The sequence below is a fragment of the Sarcophilus harrisii genome, chromosome 6 (genome assembly GCF_902635505.1).
Source record: "Sarcophilus harrisii chromosome 6, mSarHar1.11, whole genome shotgun sequence".
NCBI classification, from domain to species: Eukaryota; Metazoa; Chordata; class Mammalia; order Dasyuromorphia; family Dasyuridae; genus Sarcophilus; species Sarcophilus harrisii.
This window is the reverse complement of record NC_045431.1, coordinates 202,110,815-202,124,014: the sequence shown is the minus strand read 5'-3', so window position 1 is coordinate 202,124,014 and position 13,200 is coordinate 202,110,815. Positions and strand designations below refer to the sequence as shown.

The following is a 13,200-nucleotide window of genomic DNA, read 5'->3' as shown; positions in this document are numbered from 1 at the left end:
AAGAATTTGCATATTCATATTTTAAAACATATTATAAAATGATTATAATCTAAACTATCCAGTTCTTGGAAAAAGTAGAATAATGAATCAATGGACTAGAACAGAAATCTCAGACACTAAACCAAATAAATGCAGTTTGACAAGCTTGCAGGAAATAAAATTGGAGAACAGATTCATTATTTAATAAATGCAGTTAGAAAACTGGTTAAAAATGTAGGAAGAATACATTCATACCTCATACCATATACCAAAAGGATGGACCAAATGCATTTTAATTAATTACAAAAATATGGAAAGCAGAATATTTAATTCAATTGTATATTTTAAAAAACTGTCTCCATTATACAAAATGAGGAAAAAGTGGAGATAAAATCTGTTTATAAAAAATAAATTTAAGTATAATAAACATATAACCAAAAAGAAAATGAAACTAGAAAAAATGCAGAGTTAACATTTAACAGATTAAAAACCTGAAATTTACAAGGATCTATTAAAAAATATTCAAAGGCAACACCCAGTCCCCAGTGGGCAAATAGTCAAAGAATAAGAACAATTTTCCAAAGACCATACATATGCTATAAAAATCATTTGGAAAAAATGTTTAACTTCACTAATATCCAAAGAATGAAAAACTGAGTTAGTGACCAGTCAATAAAAGTTATGGCCCTACTATGTTCAAGGTATTACACTAAGCACAGGCATGGTTAAAAAAAAAAAAAAAAATGGTCCCTAGCTCTCGAGGAGCTAACAGACCAAGGAGAAAGACAACACGAAAACAACTTTGTACAGACAAAATATATACAGGAGAGAATGGAGATAATAACAGAGATAAAACATTCAGAGGTCTCAGGAAAGACTTCTTTGTGAAGCTGGTATTTTAGTTGGGACTTAAAAGGAAGCCAGGAACCTGAGAGAGAATTCTCAACACAGGGGACAGACAGTGACAATGCCAGAAGCAGGGAGATGCAGTCTTAAATGAAGTGGCCAGGAGGCCAGTGGCGCTGGATCACAGAGCACAAGGGTGTGAGCAAGGTGTAAGACTGAAGAGGAGGGAGGGAGCCAAGTTACCAAGGGCTCTGAAGGTCAAATGGTATCTCATATTTGATCCTGGAAGTGATGAAGAACCAACGGGAGTTTATTTGAATACAGGGAATAGAAAATAAGGCACAAACCGAGGTGACAGAGACGAAGGAAATAGCTCAACACTGACTTTTTATGTTCTAAAATTCATTTATTCAAAAAAAAAAATACCTGAAAAAAATAAGTGGTCTTATTGATGTTGGTCAGGAGAGAATGCCAGCCTCAAAGCAAGAAAGCTCTGGGGACAGACAGACCAGGCTCTGACTGGCACTGGTTGTGTGGCCTCACACAAAATATTTAACCTCTCAGTACTTTAGGTACTTCTAAGTTACAAAGATACAAAACCAAATTGATAAAAAGGGGCTTACTCAAGGAGGAGTTCCCTCCACCAATAAAATCACAGCACTGGCCTTACTTTGCCATCAAAAAACAAACAAGGGGCAGCTTGATGATGTGGTAGAACATCAGTAGTACAGTCAAAGAGATCTGAGTTTAAATCCAGCCTCAGGCACTTAACACTTATTAGCGGGAATCACTTAATTCTGTTTCACAAAGAAACAAAAAACCTGTACCCTGAAATGCAGTATTTAAACATAGTTGAAAGGACTTGAGTTTCTGATGTTCAATCTTCCCAGAAAGTGTTTCAAAATAATGAAGTCAAACAATTTTTTAAATCCAAGATTCCATGGGCTTTGCAACTTGCACAAGACAGATGATAGGTTTTTCTTTATACCAAATCGATATTTGGTTTCATCAATGCAAAAAATGAGGGGTTAATTCCAGCTGAGTGACACAGTACTTTTCTACAGAACAAGTCTTTCTTTTTAGGTATGAAGATTTTGTAAGAGTGTTAGAAAACATCAAGCTAACAGCAAATCATTGGAAAATTCCCCCTAACAATGAACCACTATGACCAATTTCCTACAACCGTTACACACAGACAGGAGTATTGTCTCACTGGGAGTCCTGCCCCATTCCACAAGGACTCACTTTTCCCTTTCCAGACAATAAGCTTATTTCTAACTCTCCACCTCTGAGGTCTTTCCTTTTATGTTCAGACTATCTGATAATCGCTTGTCATCTCAGGCCACTGACTCCTCCCTCTCTCACAAATGACATAGCCCAGTCTAACTCACCCTTCCCATTTCTCCCCCCAATCTCAAATCTTTTCCACTGCCACTATCTACATGGCATTCAAATGGTGCTTTACAGTGTACAAAGGGCTCAACCACAATCATCTCCTTGCAAGACTGAGATCAAATCCCACCTCCGGCCTGCAAAAAGTCTTTACTAGTCATCTCCTTCCTGTCCCACTCCCCAAGTGCCTTCTCTCAGATACTGCCTTCCATTTACACCATCTGCATCCTCTATGTACTAATCACTTACATGGGGTCTCCGGCTGCTTTTGCCTTTCTTTGGACATCCCATGCTCAGCACGGTGACCGCCCGACATCCAGAAAATGCTTAATAAATGAATGTTGTCCAACTCAGACCTATAGCTGTGGACCCGTGGACCATAACCATTGCTTTCTTGCATGACAGCAAATTCTCACTCAGACCCTTGTTATTCTATTCCTAGATGAAGGACTCCTAACTTGTCTTTTGGCCCCTTGGCCCCTCTGCTCTCAAATTCATCCTCACATGATAATTCCACAACCACACTCATCTTTAGAACCTGAAGAAACCTTAGAAGACTTCTAATCTGACCCCTCTATTTTACAGGTAAGGAAACTGAAGCCCAGAGATGGCCACAAGGCCACTGAGTTCAGGACCTCTAACTCCCCAGAAACAATCCTTCCCTCTCTCTTTAAAACTTAATTTTAAGTGTTAGTCCTTTGCTTAAAGGCAAGGCCTTAAGGCATCGTTAAACATGCATAGTGGATGGTGTTCTCATTCATTTCTCTCTACCTCCATCCATCTCCAACTTCATAAAGTCTACCAGCTTGAATACTAACTTCTCCTTTAAGCCTTCCTCAGTTAAAAGTTGTATCTCCTTTCTGGAAACTCCCATATAGTCTGGACCACTGATAAATAACAATATCTTTGTTGTTGCTATTGAGTCGTTTTTCAGTTCTGAAAGACTCTTTGGGGTTTTCTTGGCAAAAATAGTGGAGTGTTGGCCATTTCCTTTTCCAGCTCATTTTACACAGGAGGAAACTGAGGCAAAAACTTGCTCAATTTCACTGCTAGTACCAGAGGCCAGAGTTGAACCATGTCCACTGTGCAGTCCCAGTAACGCCTCGGGTTGTTTTATTTCTGTCCTCAGCCTAACTAGTTTTTATGGCCCTTGCAACACTTGGCATTGGTTTCTACTCAACAATTTTTGATGATTACAGGTGGCGTCTATATCTCAACTGCTTTTTTTCCTCTAGAAACATCAGATCATGATTCCTTTCCCTAAAAATTCACTCATCTGCCTCAGGGACCAGCTCCTGTCTCTCCTGATTCCAGACCTTTCTGGATGTCTCTTTACCCTAAATACCTACTGCACAAAAAGCCTAAGCACACAATTCGGGATAACTACAAAGCCTTATTATTTCATATTGAAAGGATGGTTTGTTTCCAGAACTGATCTCACGGCTTTGCTGTTTTTGCTTTGTGCCCCAGGGGCCAACACGGCTACCATCACCCCATCACGGCCACCATATCCATGCTCTGGGACCCTGTTCTCTGAACATTCTTCTGGACTTACTTGATCTGAAGGTCTTTTCTTTGTTCTCATTTCCCCGGACTTCTCTTCAAAACCTGATTTTTCTAGACACCTTCTTTTCAAATGCTGGCTTTCATGTAATGCTTTCCTTTATTATCAGTGAGGACGTAAGAAGTGTTACAAACACATAAAAGTAGCCCTCTCCATATATCAGACTCATGGTATCACATCTTATTCTACTTAATAAATGAACTCCAAATGCAAAGAGGAAAGTGGCTTTACTCAAGCCCACAGTAAAGAGCAAACTCCAAACAAACCCAGCTTTGCTAACTTGCACTTAAGAGATCTTACCATGATTTGACCAATGTCTCTTCCATGGCTTTTAAACTAGAGTTGAAAATTTTCCAAGGCAGCCACAAAGACCTGAACTCCCTCTTTCGAGGAGCATTCTCTTGCTTTCATCTGTGACAGAATGGTCAGCATTCAGTTCTTTTCCTTACCATCCTCCTCTGTCACGCGTGATACTCCATTTCCCACATCTTCCTTTGCAAAACCTGTCACTTCCTTAAGCCTGAAGAGAATCCCCCCTTCTCACCTCCACATCTCAAAATCCCTCTTTCCTCCAAGTCACTTTCGATGACTTTCCTCATCCCAGTATACCTCAATGTTCCCCCACATTACTTCATGTTTATTTTGTATATTTCTTGAACATATTTGCATGCATATTGTCTCACCTAAAGTTCTTTGAAGGTAGGGATCAGTTCATTTGTGTCTATATATTCCTAAACTCAGCACCATGTCTGGGGCACAGCAGCTATTTAATAATTGCCTATTGACTAACTGGATCATCTTCCCAAACAAATTTGCTTCCCCCAGGCAAAGAAGTATCTCAAGTGAAAAAGCAGATCATTATGAAAGTGACTGAAACCAAGAAAGCAGAGTGCTCACTGATTTAGAAAGGAAAGTCCAGGGGTAGCAATGTGGGGCCTGGAAGGTCACCATGGGAAGTACCTAAGAGTTGCAGGGTATGGGAATTCCCTCTACCTACACAGATAAGGTTACACCTGACTATAATCATAAGGTTTCAGTCCATGGCAGTCAGTGTCAAAGTGAGAATACAAACCCAGCTCTCCTAAATTAAGACAAAAAGCTATCCATTACAACAAGTTATCTCTATGAAGAGACTATTACATGCAAGTCAAAGAAAGGAAAAAAATCTAATCTTTTCACTTAAAGCCCTTGATGTAATGTAACTCAGGCAGATCACACCTCTCAGAAGTGTTACACACACAAGTCATGGTGATAAATCCTGTCTCAGCTACTTACATGATCTTGGAAGTCACTTACTCTCTCAGGCCCTTGGTTTCCATCCATTAAAAAGGGGGACTGGAATAGATGGTCTCTAAGCCTTTTCCAGCTCTAAATCTATGATCCTATAAGTTGAGTCATTTATGACCAGCATCCCTAGCGATCAATACATGAAACAAAACTACTGGCCCACAGTGACCAAATACAAAACCTAAGCTGTGCTAACACTGCAGATGGCATTTAATGGAATTTATACAATATTGAGGAAAGAATAAGTAAAAAAAGTTTGGTTCAAGCTTTCAGCTGGATGATAAAGATTTCTATTTTAAAAGTAAACTTCAATGTTTCTAAAAATAACATGTCAGGAAAGAGAGCCGACCAGTTTGACTGAAAACAATATGACGGACATGTAATTCATATTCAAACCATAACTTCGAGCAGTAAAGCTGTAACTGTGTTCACCAAAGTACCACTTGATGTTGGTATATTTAACTGAAATGAGAAACAACATAGTAACTCCAAATAGTTCTCGTCAGCTCAAAGTCTCCCCAGGGAAAGCTAGATTCAAATTCTGCCTCTGACATTCATTTAGCTGTGTAGTGAAGAGCTGTCCCAACCCAGGCTCTAAGTCTTGAAATTGAGAGAAGAACCTGATCCACAATCGCACGAAGGGTTCTCCATTTGGAGGAAATCAGAGCAGCAGATCAAAAACAAAACCAAGCCCTGAAATCACACTCCCTCCATAACATGGATTGCGACATACTGAATGTGTTATTAAGTTCTAAGACTCTCTTTGGGGGATACACAAGCCTTTAAAACCACAGGTAAAGCAATAGACAAATAAATGGTTATATTGTTGTTAGTGCTTGTCCTTTGTTCTCAAACAGGACCATGACACCAGGAGGTGATGCTGTGACCTGCAAGTGAATTTAAGTGAGGCAGGGCTGTGCAAGGACACCTGGAGCCATCTGAGTCCAATGGCCAGTGAAAGATCAGAATGATCCAAGATGGCCCTGCAGGCTGTGGGAGCCCTGGCCTTTTTAAGCTCAAGTCTTCAGCAGGTCTCAATTGAAGACTGAAGCCGCCTCCATTCAATGATTTAAAGCTAGGTAAGGCAAAGAATGACCTGACTCTGCAAAGAGCAGTTTCAGCTGAATGAGGAGGCTGGAAGCCAGACAGTAGAGTTAAGAAGAGAAGGAGGGGAAAGGAAAAGGAGAAGACTATGGTGGAAGGCCTCCTCAAGCCACAGAGTGAAGGGAGATAGGGGCACTAACTATCAGGGATGGATGAATCATATGGAGGTTTTCTGAGGATGGGGTAGACACAGGCAAGTTTGTAGGCAAAGGGAAGCAACCAAGAAATAAGAAGAGATTGAAGATAAGCCAGAGTGGGAGAGAAGGGGCGATCAGCTATAGAAGATGGCAGGGAATGGAGCTGGCCTTGGCAAGGAAAGGGGGACACTTCCTCAGGTGAGACAGGTAATGGAGGAAACAGTGGTAGAAAGTACCTAGGTGATGTGAAAAGGGGAAGCTCTTGGCAAATGGTCTCCATTTTTTTGGATTGTAGGCTGAGAGGGTGTGGGGAAGAAGAGCCCTGAAAGGTTTGAAAAGATTAAAAAGAGTTGATGTGGTGAGAGAAACAGAGAGATAATTAGGGAGGTTATAAAAGGATTGCCTTTCAGCATGGAGGGCCCAATTGATGTTATGTACATAAATCTGCAATGGACTCAGCCAGCATTGTTTCTGATATTCTCCAACTTCATTCAGTAACATGTGAAGAAATAAAAGGAGGAGAGAGTGGGTTGTGTGTACTATTCTTTTCAACTTTTTCCACCAGCAGATCATAGCCCAGAAGCTGCAGTGGTTTTTTTTTAATGATTTTTTTTTTTTATGCTGTTTCATACAGATACAGATGACAGAGGTTTCATATCAAGGTATGCCTTGCTTTAGGAAAACCAAATATTGGTAGAGAAAACCACAACAAGGTAAAAGGGACACAATGAAAATTTAGGGTCAAGCAAGTGTATAGAAAAATTTCTACTATTCAATTTAAATTGAGTTCAATTATTCAAATATTTATAAAGTTCCTGTTAAGTGCTCCTGTTGGGGGTGGTGATCAAAGGAAAAAGAATCCCAGCCCCAGAAGTTTAGCACACAGGTAAAGTAAATAGGAGGTAATTTAAGGAGGGAAAGAGCAAAACATACTAGCATTTGGGGGGGTTGGGAGGAATGTGAGAAGACTTCACAATGGGAGGCACCTGAGAAAAAGCAGGCTGAGAAAGATAAGATTTCTGAAAAGTGACAGGAGGGAATACCTTCAAGCATGGAATACAGTGTGTGGGAGTACACACTAGGAGAGCAAATGTCAAATTTAGGAACTATCTAGTAGTCCTGTTTGACTGGAATAGACTATATGGGAATATGAAATGTGGCTTAAAAGGCAAGTTGGAGCCAGATTATGTAGGATCCTAAAAATCAGCCAGAGAAGTTAGTATTTTATCCTGGGAGAAAGAGGAAGACAAAATACAGAGCAAATGGATGGCACAACTAGAATGATCCATTAACAAGTGTTTTTTCAGGAACACAGAAGATAAGAGTCAAGAAGACCAGTTAGAAGGCTAGTCTAGTGATCCAGACAAGAATAGGATCTGAAAACAGATAGTTTATTTGTGAGTGGTGAAAAGGATATCTAAGAGATGGTATGGGCAGAATGTATGGGACTTGGTAACCAAATGAACATGGAGAAAGGAGAGAGAAGAGTCAAAAATGACTCCAAAGTTTTAAGTTTGGCGACAATGTCATACACCCAACAAACAAGTGTGAAAAGGATGGGTTTGGAGAAAAGATTATGGGGTCCATTTTGGACATGTGGAATCTGACTTGACAAAACATGAAGCAGGAAATAACCAAGCAGGCAGACTAAAACTCTGGAGATATTAGGGTCAGATATACTATAGAAATGTGGAAGGCCCAGCTCACAGCTAAAAGGGACTTCTGAGGCCTCCCCCAAAAGCAGCCTCCATCTTTCAATAACCTGCAAGTTTTTCCTTACTTTCATCAGCCTAACTCTGCCCATGCAAGTATATCTGCTGTTCCTAATTCTGCCCTGAAGGCCTGAAGCCAAGCACAACAAATGTGATCCCTCCCTTATAAAATAAACCTTCAGATACAAGAAGAAAATTAACTTGTCTACTCTAGGTCACCTCTTCTCCAAACTAAACAAATCCAGTTTTTTTATATGGCATGATCTCATGGCCTTCACTATTCTGGCAGCCTTCCTCAGGATGCTCTCCAGACAGTTTCTAACTGAGATCTGTTGAAAATCTTAATTCAAAAAAGTCAGGGTTTCTCACTGTATCCAGGGCCATCTCCTGATCTATATTTGACCCCTGGATCTAGATGGCTCTGGAGGGGAAAGTGAAGCAAGTGACTTTGCACAGACCTCCCTCATTTAAATCCAATTCACTCACTTATCATAACATCACTTTCCTAATGTCATGGTCGTATTCCAGAATAAACAAGCCCTTTCTAACATAGCATTCAGAAGTAAATGAAGTATTCCAGGTATGGTCAAACTGGGGTAGATAATTTTTTGCTGGAGGAATCCTCTCTTATTGCACCAGCAAGTTACCCTGGCTTTTCAAGCTGCCTTCTGATCTGCTTCAATTAACAGCCAACGTCCCCAATAATGCTAAATACTCATTCTTTAATGGTGAATTTGTCTCTTGCAAACTGCAAAAAAGGGGGGAAAAAGACTTAACTTTAATAAATGTATCAAAACTTCCATATGGATCTAAGCGCTAAGCCCCTCACTTCTCACCCCCAATAGTTGATTAGGGGCTGCACTTCATTCTTCAAGAAGACCATGATATCCGGAAGATGATGTATGTCATGACTTGCAAGGGAATTAGATTTAAGTGAAAGTAGACCAGTCTCAACTTTCTCCTCCCGAGTCATCTGGGTCCAGTGACACCCCAAATCAAGATGACTGGAGGTGGTTCCCAAAACTCGTCTAAGGAAGTTATCTGCTCATTCAAGTAATGCTGCCATTGCTCAAAATACTTCTTTGGGAATCACTTTTAAAGCCACTCAAAGCAAACAAACCCATTGCCTTTCAGTCAAACAGCCTTTATAATAGGCATTACTACAATTAGCACAATTTTGGATCAAATAAGTTTTTGTTATTTACAAAAATCAAATCAACTTTAAGGATACAGATTTATGAAATAACATGAAGCAGAAACAAAAAGCAATGCCAAAATAGGACTTCCAAAGATGTTTTAAACAATGGTGGCACCACTGGAATAAATTCCTTCCTCTGGGACAACATTCATTTGGTGTGTTGGAGTTCTGAAGCAATTGTTAAAAAAAAAAAAATACTCACCTCCACACCCAGTTGAATTAAAGTTCCTTGAGGAACATACTTGTTTTCTCTACACATCCCCAGTGCCAAGGTAGTTGGTGCCTTGCTACAGAACTGAAACTGCATTCACTGATAATTATATTCTCATTTTTTAAAACCAAAGATATAAGACCTTCAGGACTCCTTGGCAAGGACCACATAATAAATGCATTTGTTTGTCTTTTGTTTTTCCCCATGTTTAGTTTTCCTTTGCTAAAAGGGTTTTACTTTGTCCCTTTTTTATATTATTTGATCAGTTTCACTGATATAAGTCTATAATACAATTATTTTAATAACTTTGAGAAAAGTCTTTACAAATGTACCCATTCTGAAAATTCATGTGGAAGGTTCTTCTTCTTTCTTCCTATCTTAGACTTTTGAAATATCTGCTTGTCCATTCCTCCTGCCTGAGCTTTTTCCCTTTCTCATTTCACCCAAAATAAAGGCAATCCTTGGCAACCCAAATTACACAGACAGGGCATGAAAAAGGCTTCTGGCAAAGCTAAAAAAGCTACAATCAAACAATGGTGGAAAAGGGAAGAAAGATCAGGGCTGCTCAAGGTAAGGAATACTTTACCCAGAAGGGTTAAATACTCTCCTTCGAACTTCAAATTTCCACTAGTTGCACCCTTAACAGAGAAGTGGCTACGTTGTGCAAATCAGAGAATGCCAAGCCAGCCCCAAGGGTGTGTGAGAAGCCTAAGTCGGAAAGGGAGTAAAAGCGAACTTCCCAAAATAGGTGTTGCCAGCCAAGCGAATCCCCACCCCCGTAGAGGCTACTCAAACCTGCAATTAACTCCTTCATGTTGGAGGTGTGCTGAGAACAGCGGGGAACAAGGGGCAGCCAGGGGTAGCAGAGGGGCAACTAAGCGGAATTGGGACACCAAGTCATTCTGCTCTGGATCCCCAAGCAAACTCAGCCAGCTTCTCGGGAGCTTAACACATGCACGAATCAGAACCTGTGCATACTGAAACGCACCCAGAGATCCGGTATAGACTGAAACACACATCCACACAGAAAGAGAACCTATACAGACTGAAGCACACATCCCAGACAAAAGTACACAGAGAAACTGTGTAGAACGAAACACACACCCCAGACTGAAATACACACAGACACAACCTATACTGAATGAAGCACACACCCCAGACTGAAATACACACAGACACAACCTATACTGAATGAAACACACACCCCAGCCTGAAATACACACAGACACAACCTATACTGAATGAAACACACACCCCAGACTGAAATACACACAGACACAACCTATACTGAATGAAACACACACAAAACCGGAATCCGTGCAGACTGAAACACACACACACACCAGACTGAAAAACACATACAAAAAACCAGAACCCTTAGAGACTGAAACACAAAACCAGAAATTTACACAACTTATCTCCTAGAATGAAAAACACACAAACTCACAAAACAAGAACATATGAAATTGAAATACACACATGTACACACTAAGCCAAAATCTATGGAGATTGAAACAGAACCTTCACATACACGAGACTGAAAAGCATACATACAAAGCTAGAATATTCATACACTCACACATACACACCAGACTGAAAAACACACATACACACAAAATCAGAACTTTTACACACACACATCAGATTGAAAAAACATATTCCAAAATGAAAACACACATATACACAAAACCAAAGACAACACATCCCTCTCTTCCAGGCAGGTCTCAGCTCTCCCCAGACTCGGTTTACCCACAATGGGGGTGGGGGGACTGACTCAGACCCTCCCATCTGCTAGGGGCTCTCAGCCCAGCCATTCCCCAACACCGAGGGAGGCGCAGTCGGGGATCTGCGGCCGAGGATGGATGACCTGGCCGAGTCTCAGTTTCCTCCTCTGTACAAGGAGGAGGGGGCCGTCCAAGCCAAGGAGCCTCACAAGTTAAGAACTTGGCTTGGCCGCATCCAGGCCGATGTCCCCTCCCCGGCCGCCTCTGACAGACAGTGCACGTCTGGGGTCCCGGCGCCCACCTTGAGCTGAGACTTGGAGACTTTGCCACTGCGGTCCAGGTCGAGCGCGGTGAAGGCGTGCCAGATGGCCTTGAGCAGCTCCTCCTTCAGGCCCCCCATGGCGTGGCCGTGGCCGTGAGCCCCCAACCCCCGAGCAACCCAAGAGCACCCCCGCAGCCTTGGACGCCGTCTCCGGGCCCCGGGCAGCTCCGCCGCCGCCTCCGCTGCTGCCCGCCGGCTAGCTCGCGCCCCCGCCCGCCCGGTCACCTGACTCTCCCCCCGCCCCGCCCCCTCCGATTGGGGGGAGGCGGGGGCGCGCGGAGGCGCCGGGGGCGGAGTCTCAGTGGAGTTTCCGAGGCCCGAGCTCGGCCCGGCCCGCAGCAACCGAGAGCGAAGCCCTCGGCGCGCACGCGCACGCGCAGCACGCATGCCGGGGCTCGCTGAGGCCCCTCCTCTCCCGCCTCCCCTGGAGCCCACCTGGCTGCTGGGGCGACGGCCCCGCCAGAACTCTGCGGGGCTTTTATCTTCTCCCTCTGGGGGAGCCTCGGGACCCCGTGGCCAGTGTGGAGAGACCCGGGGAAAGCTGGAAGGGGGCGGTGGAGCGTAAGGCCGGAAGGACGCTCCCTGTGCAATGTCTCAATGTCTTCGCCTGGAAAAGGGGCGCATCCTAGCAGCGCCCACCTGCCCGGCCCTTTGAGCGTCCGACGAGATAACAGTCGTAAAGCATGGCTGCCCTATGTAGGGGATGCGTAACAAAGAGTGCTTTTAAAAACTCTGGAACCCAAAACCTTATAAAAATGAAGGCCAAAATAGTCATTGTGAAAAGAATTTTGTAGCGGCCGGCTCTCTCCTATGAAAGCCTCTTTCTCAAACTTGCAGGGAACTGGGCCAAATTTATTTATTTTTTTATTTTAAGCCATTTCCCAGTTGATAAATGATCAAAAGATATTAACTATAGCCAAAGAGCTATAAAACCGTCATATCCTTTGACCCAACAATATCATATTAGACATGAATCCCCAGAGGTTTAAAAAAAAAAAAAAAAAAAAAAGGAAAAGAGCCCATATGCACAAAAATATATGTAACAGGTAATTAGAATTAGAAACTTAGGGGATACCCATCAATTGGAGAATGCCTAAATAAATTGTATAAATAAATCCCTAAGAAATGATGAGCAGAGGCTCTCAGAAAAACCAGGAAGCATGCAAAAGCGCTGTGTACAAAGTAATGGCAAAGTTGTGGGATGATCAGCTATGAATGACTTTGCTTTTCTCAGCAATATAATGATTCAAGACTATTCTGAAGAACTTATGATGAAAAACGCTATCTATATCCAGAGAAAGAACCGATTGTGTCTGAATTCAGACAGAACTGTAATTTTTTTTTTTTACTTTATTTTTCTTGAGAGGTTTTTTTTTTTTTTTTTTTTTGAGGGGAGAAGGAAGAACTATCTTTTCTTTCAACATGACTTTTATGGAATTGTTTTGAATAACATTATGTGCCTTCTCAATGGAGAGGGAGGAAAGGAAGAATCTGGAACCCAAAGTTTTTTTTTTTTTTTTAATTAAAGCTTTTTATTTTCAACACATATGCATAGATGGTTTCCAGCATTCACCCTTGCAAAATCTTGTGTTCCAGATTTTTTCTCCCTCATTTCCCCTATCCCCTCCCCTAGACGACAAGTAACCCAATACATATTATACATGTGCAATTCTTCTATACGTATTTCCACAATTAGCATCTACACAAAAATTAGATCAAAAAGG

At 41.9% G+C, this 13,200-nt stretch overlaps 1 protein-coding gene across 1 annotated transcript in view; it reads right to left on the bottom strand.

Moving 5' to 3' along the window:
- The window catches only part of SWAP70 (switching B cell complex subunit SWAP70), a 74,581-nt gene extending 62,739 nt beyond the window's left edge, over positions 1-11,842 (bottom strand). The window contains exon 1 of the mRNA XM_003773573.4: positions 11,456-11,842. Within this exon, the coding sequence (XP_003773621.1) occupies positions 11,456-11,554 (99 nt within the window). The 5' untranslated portion in view covers positions 11,555-11,842. The remainder of the gene's footprint in view (positions 1-11,455) is intronic.
- Positions 11,843-13,200: the final 1,358 nt, after the last annotated feature.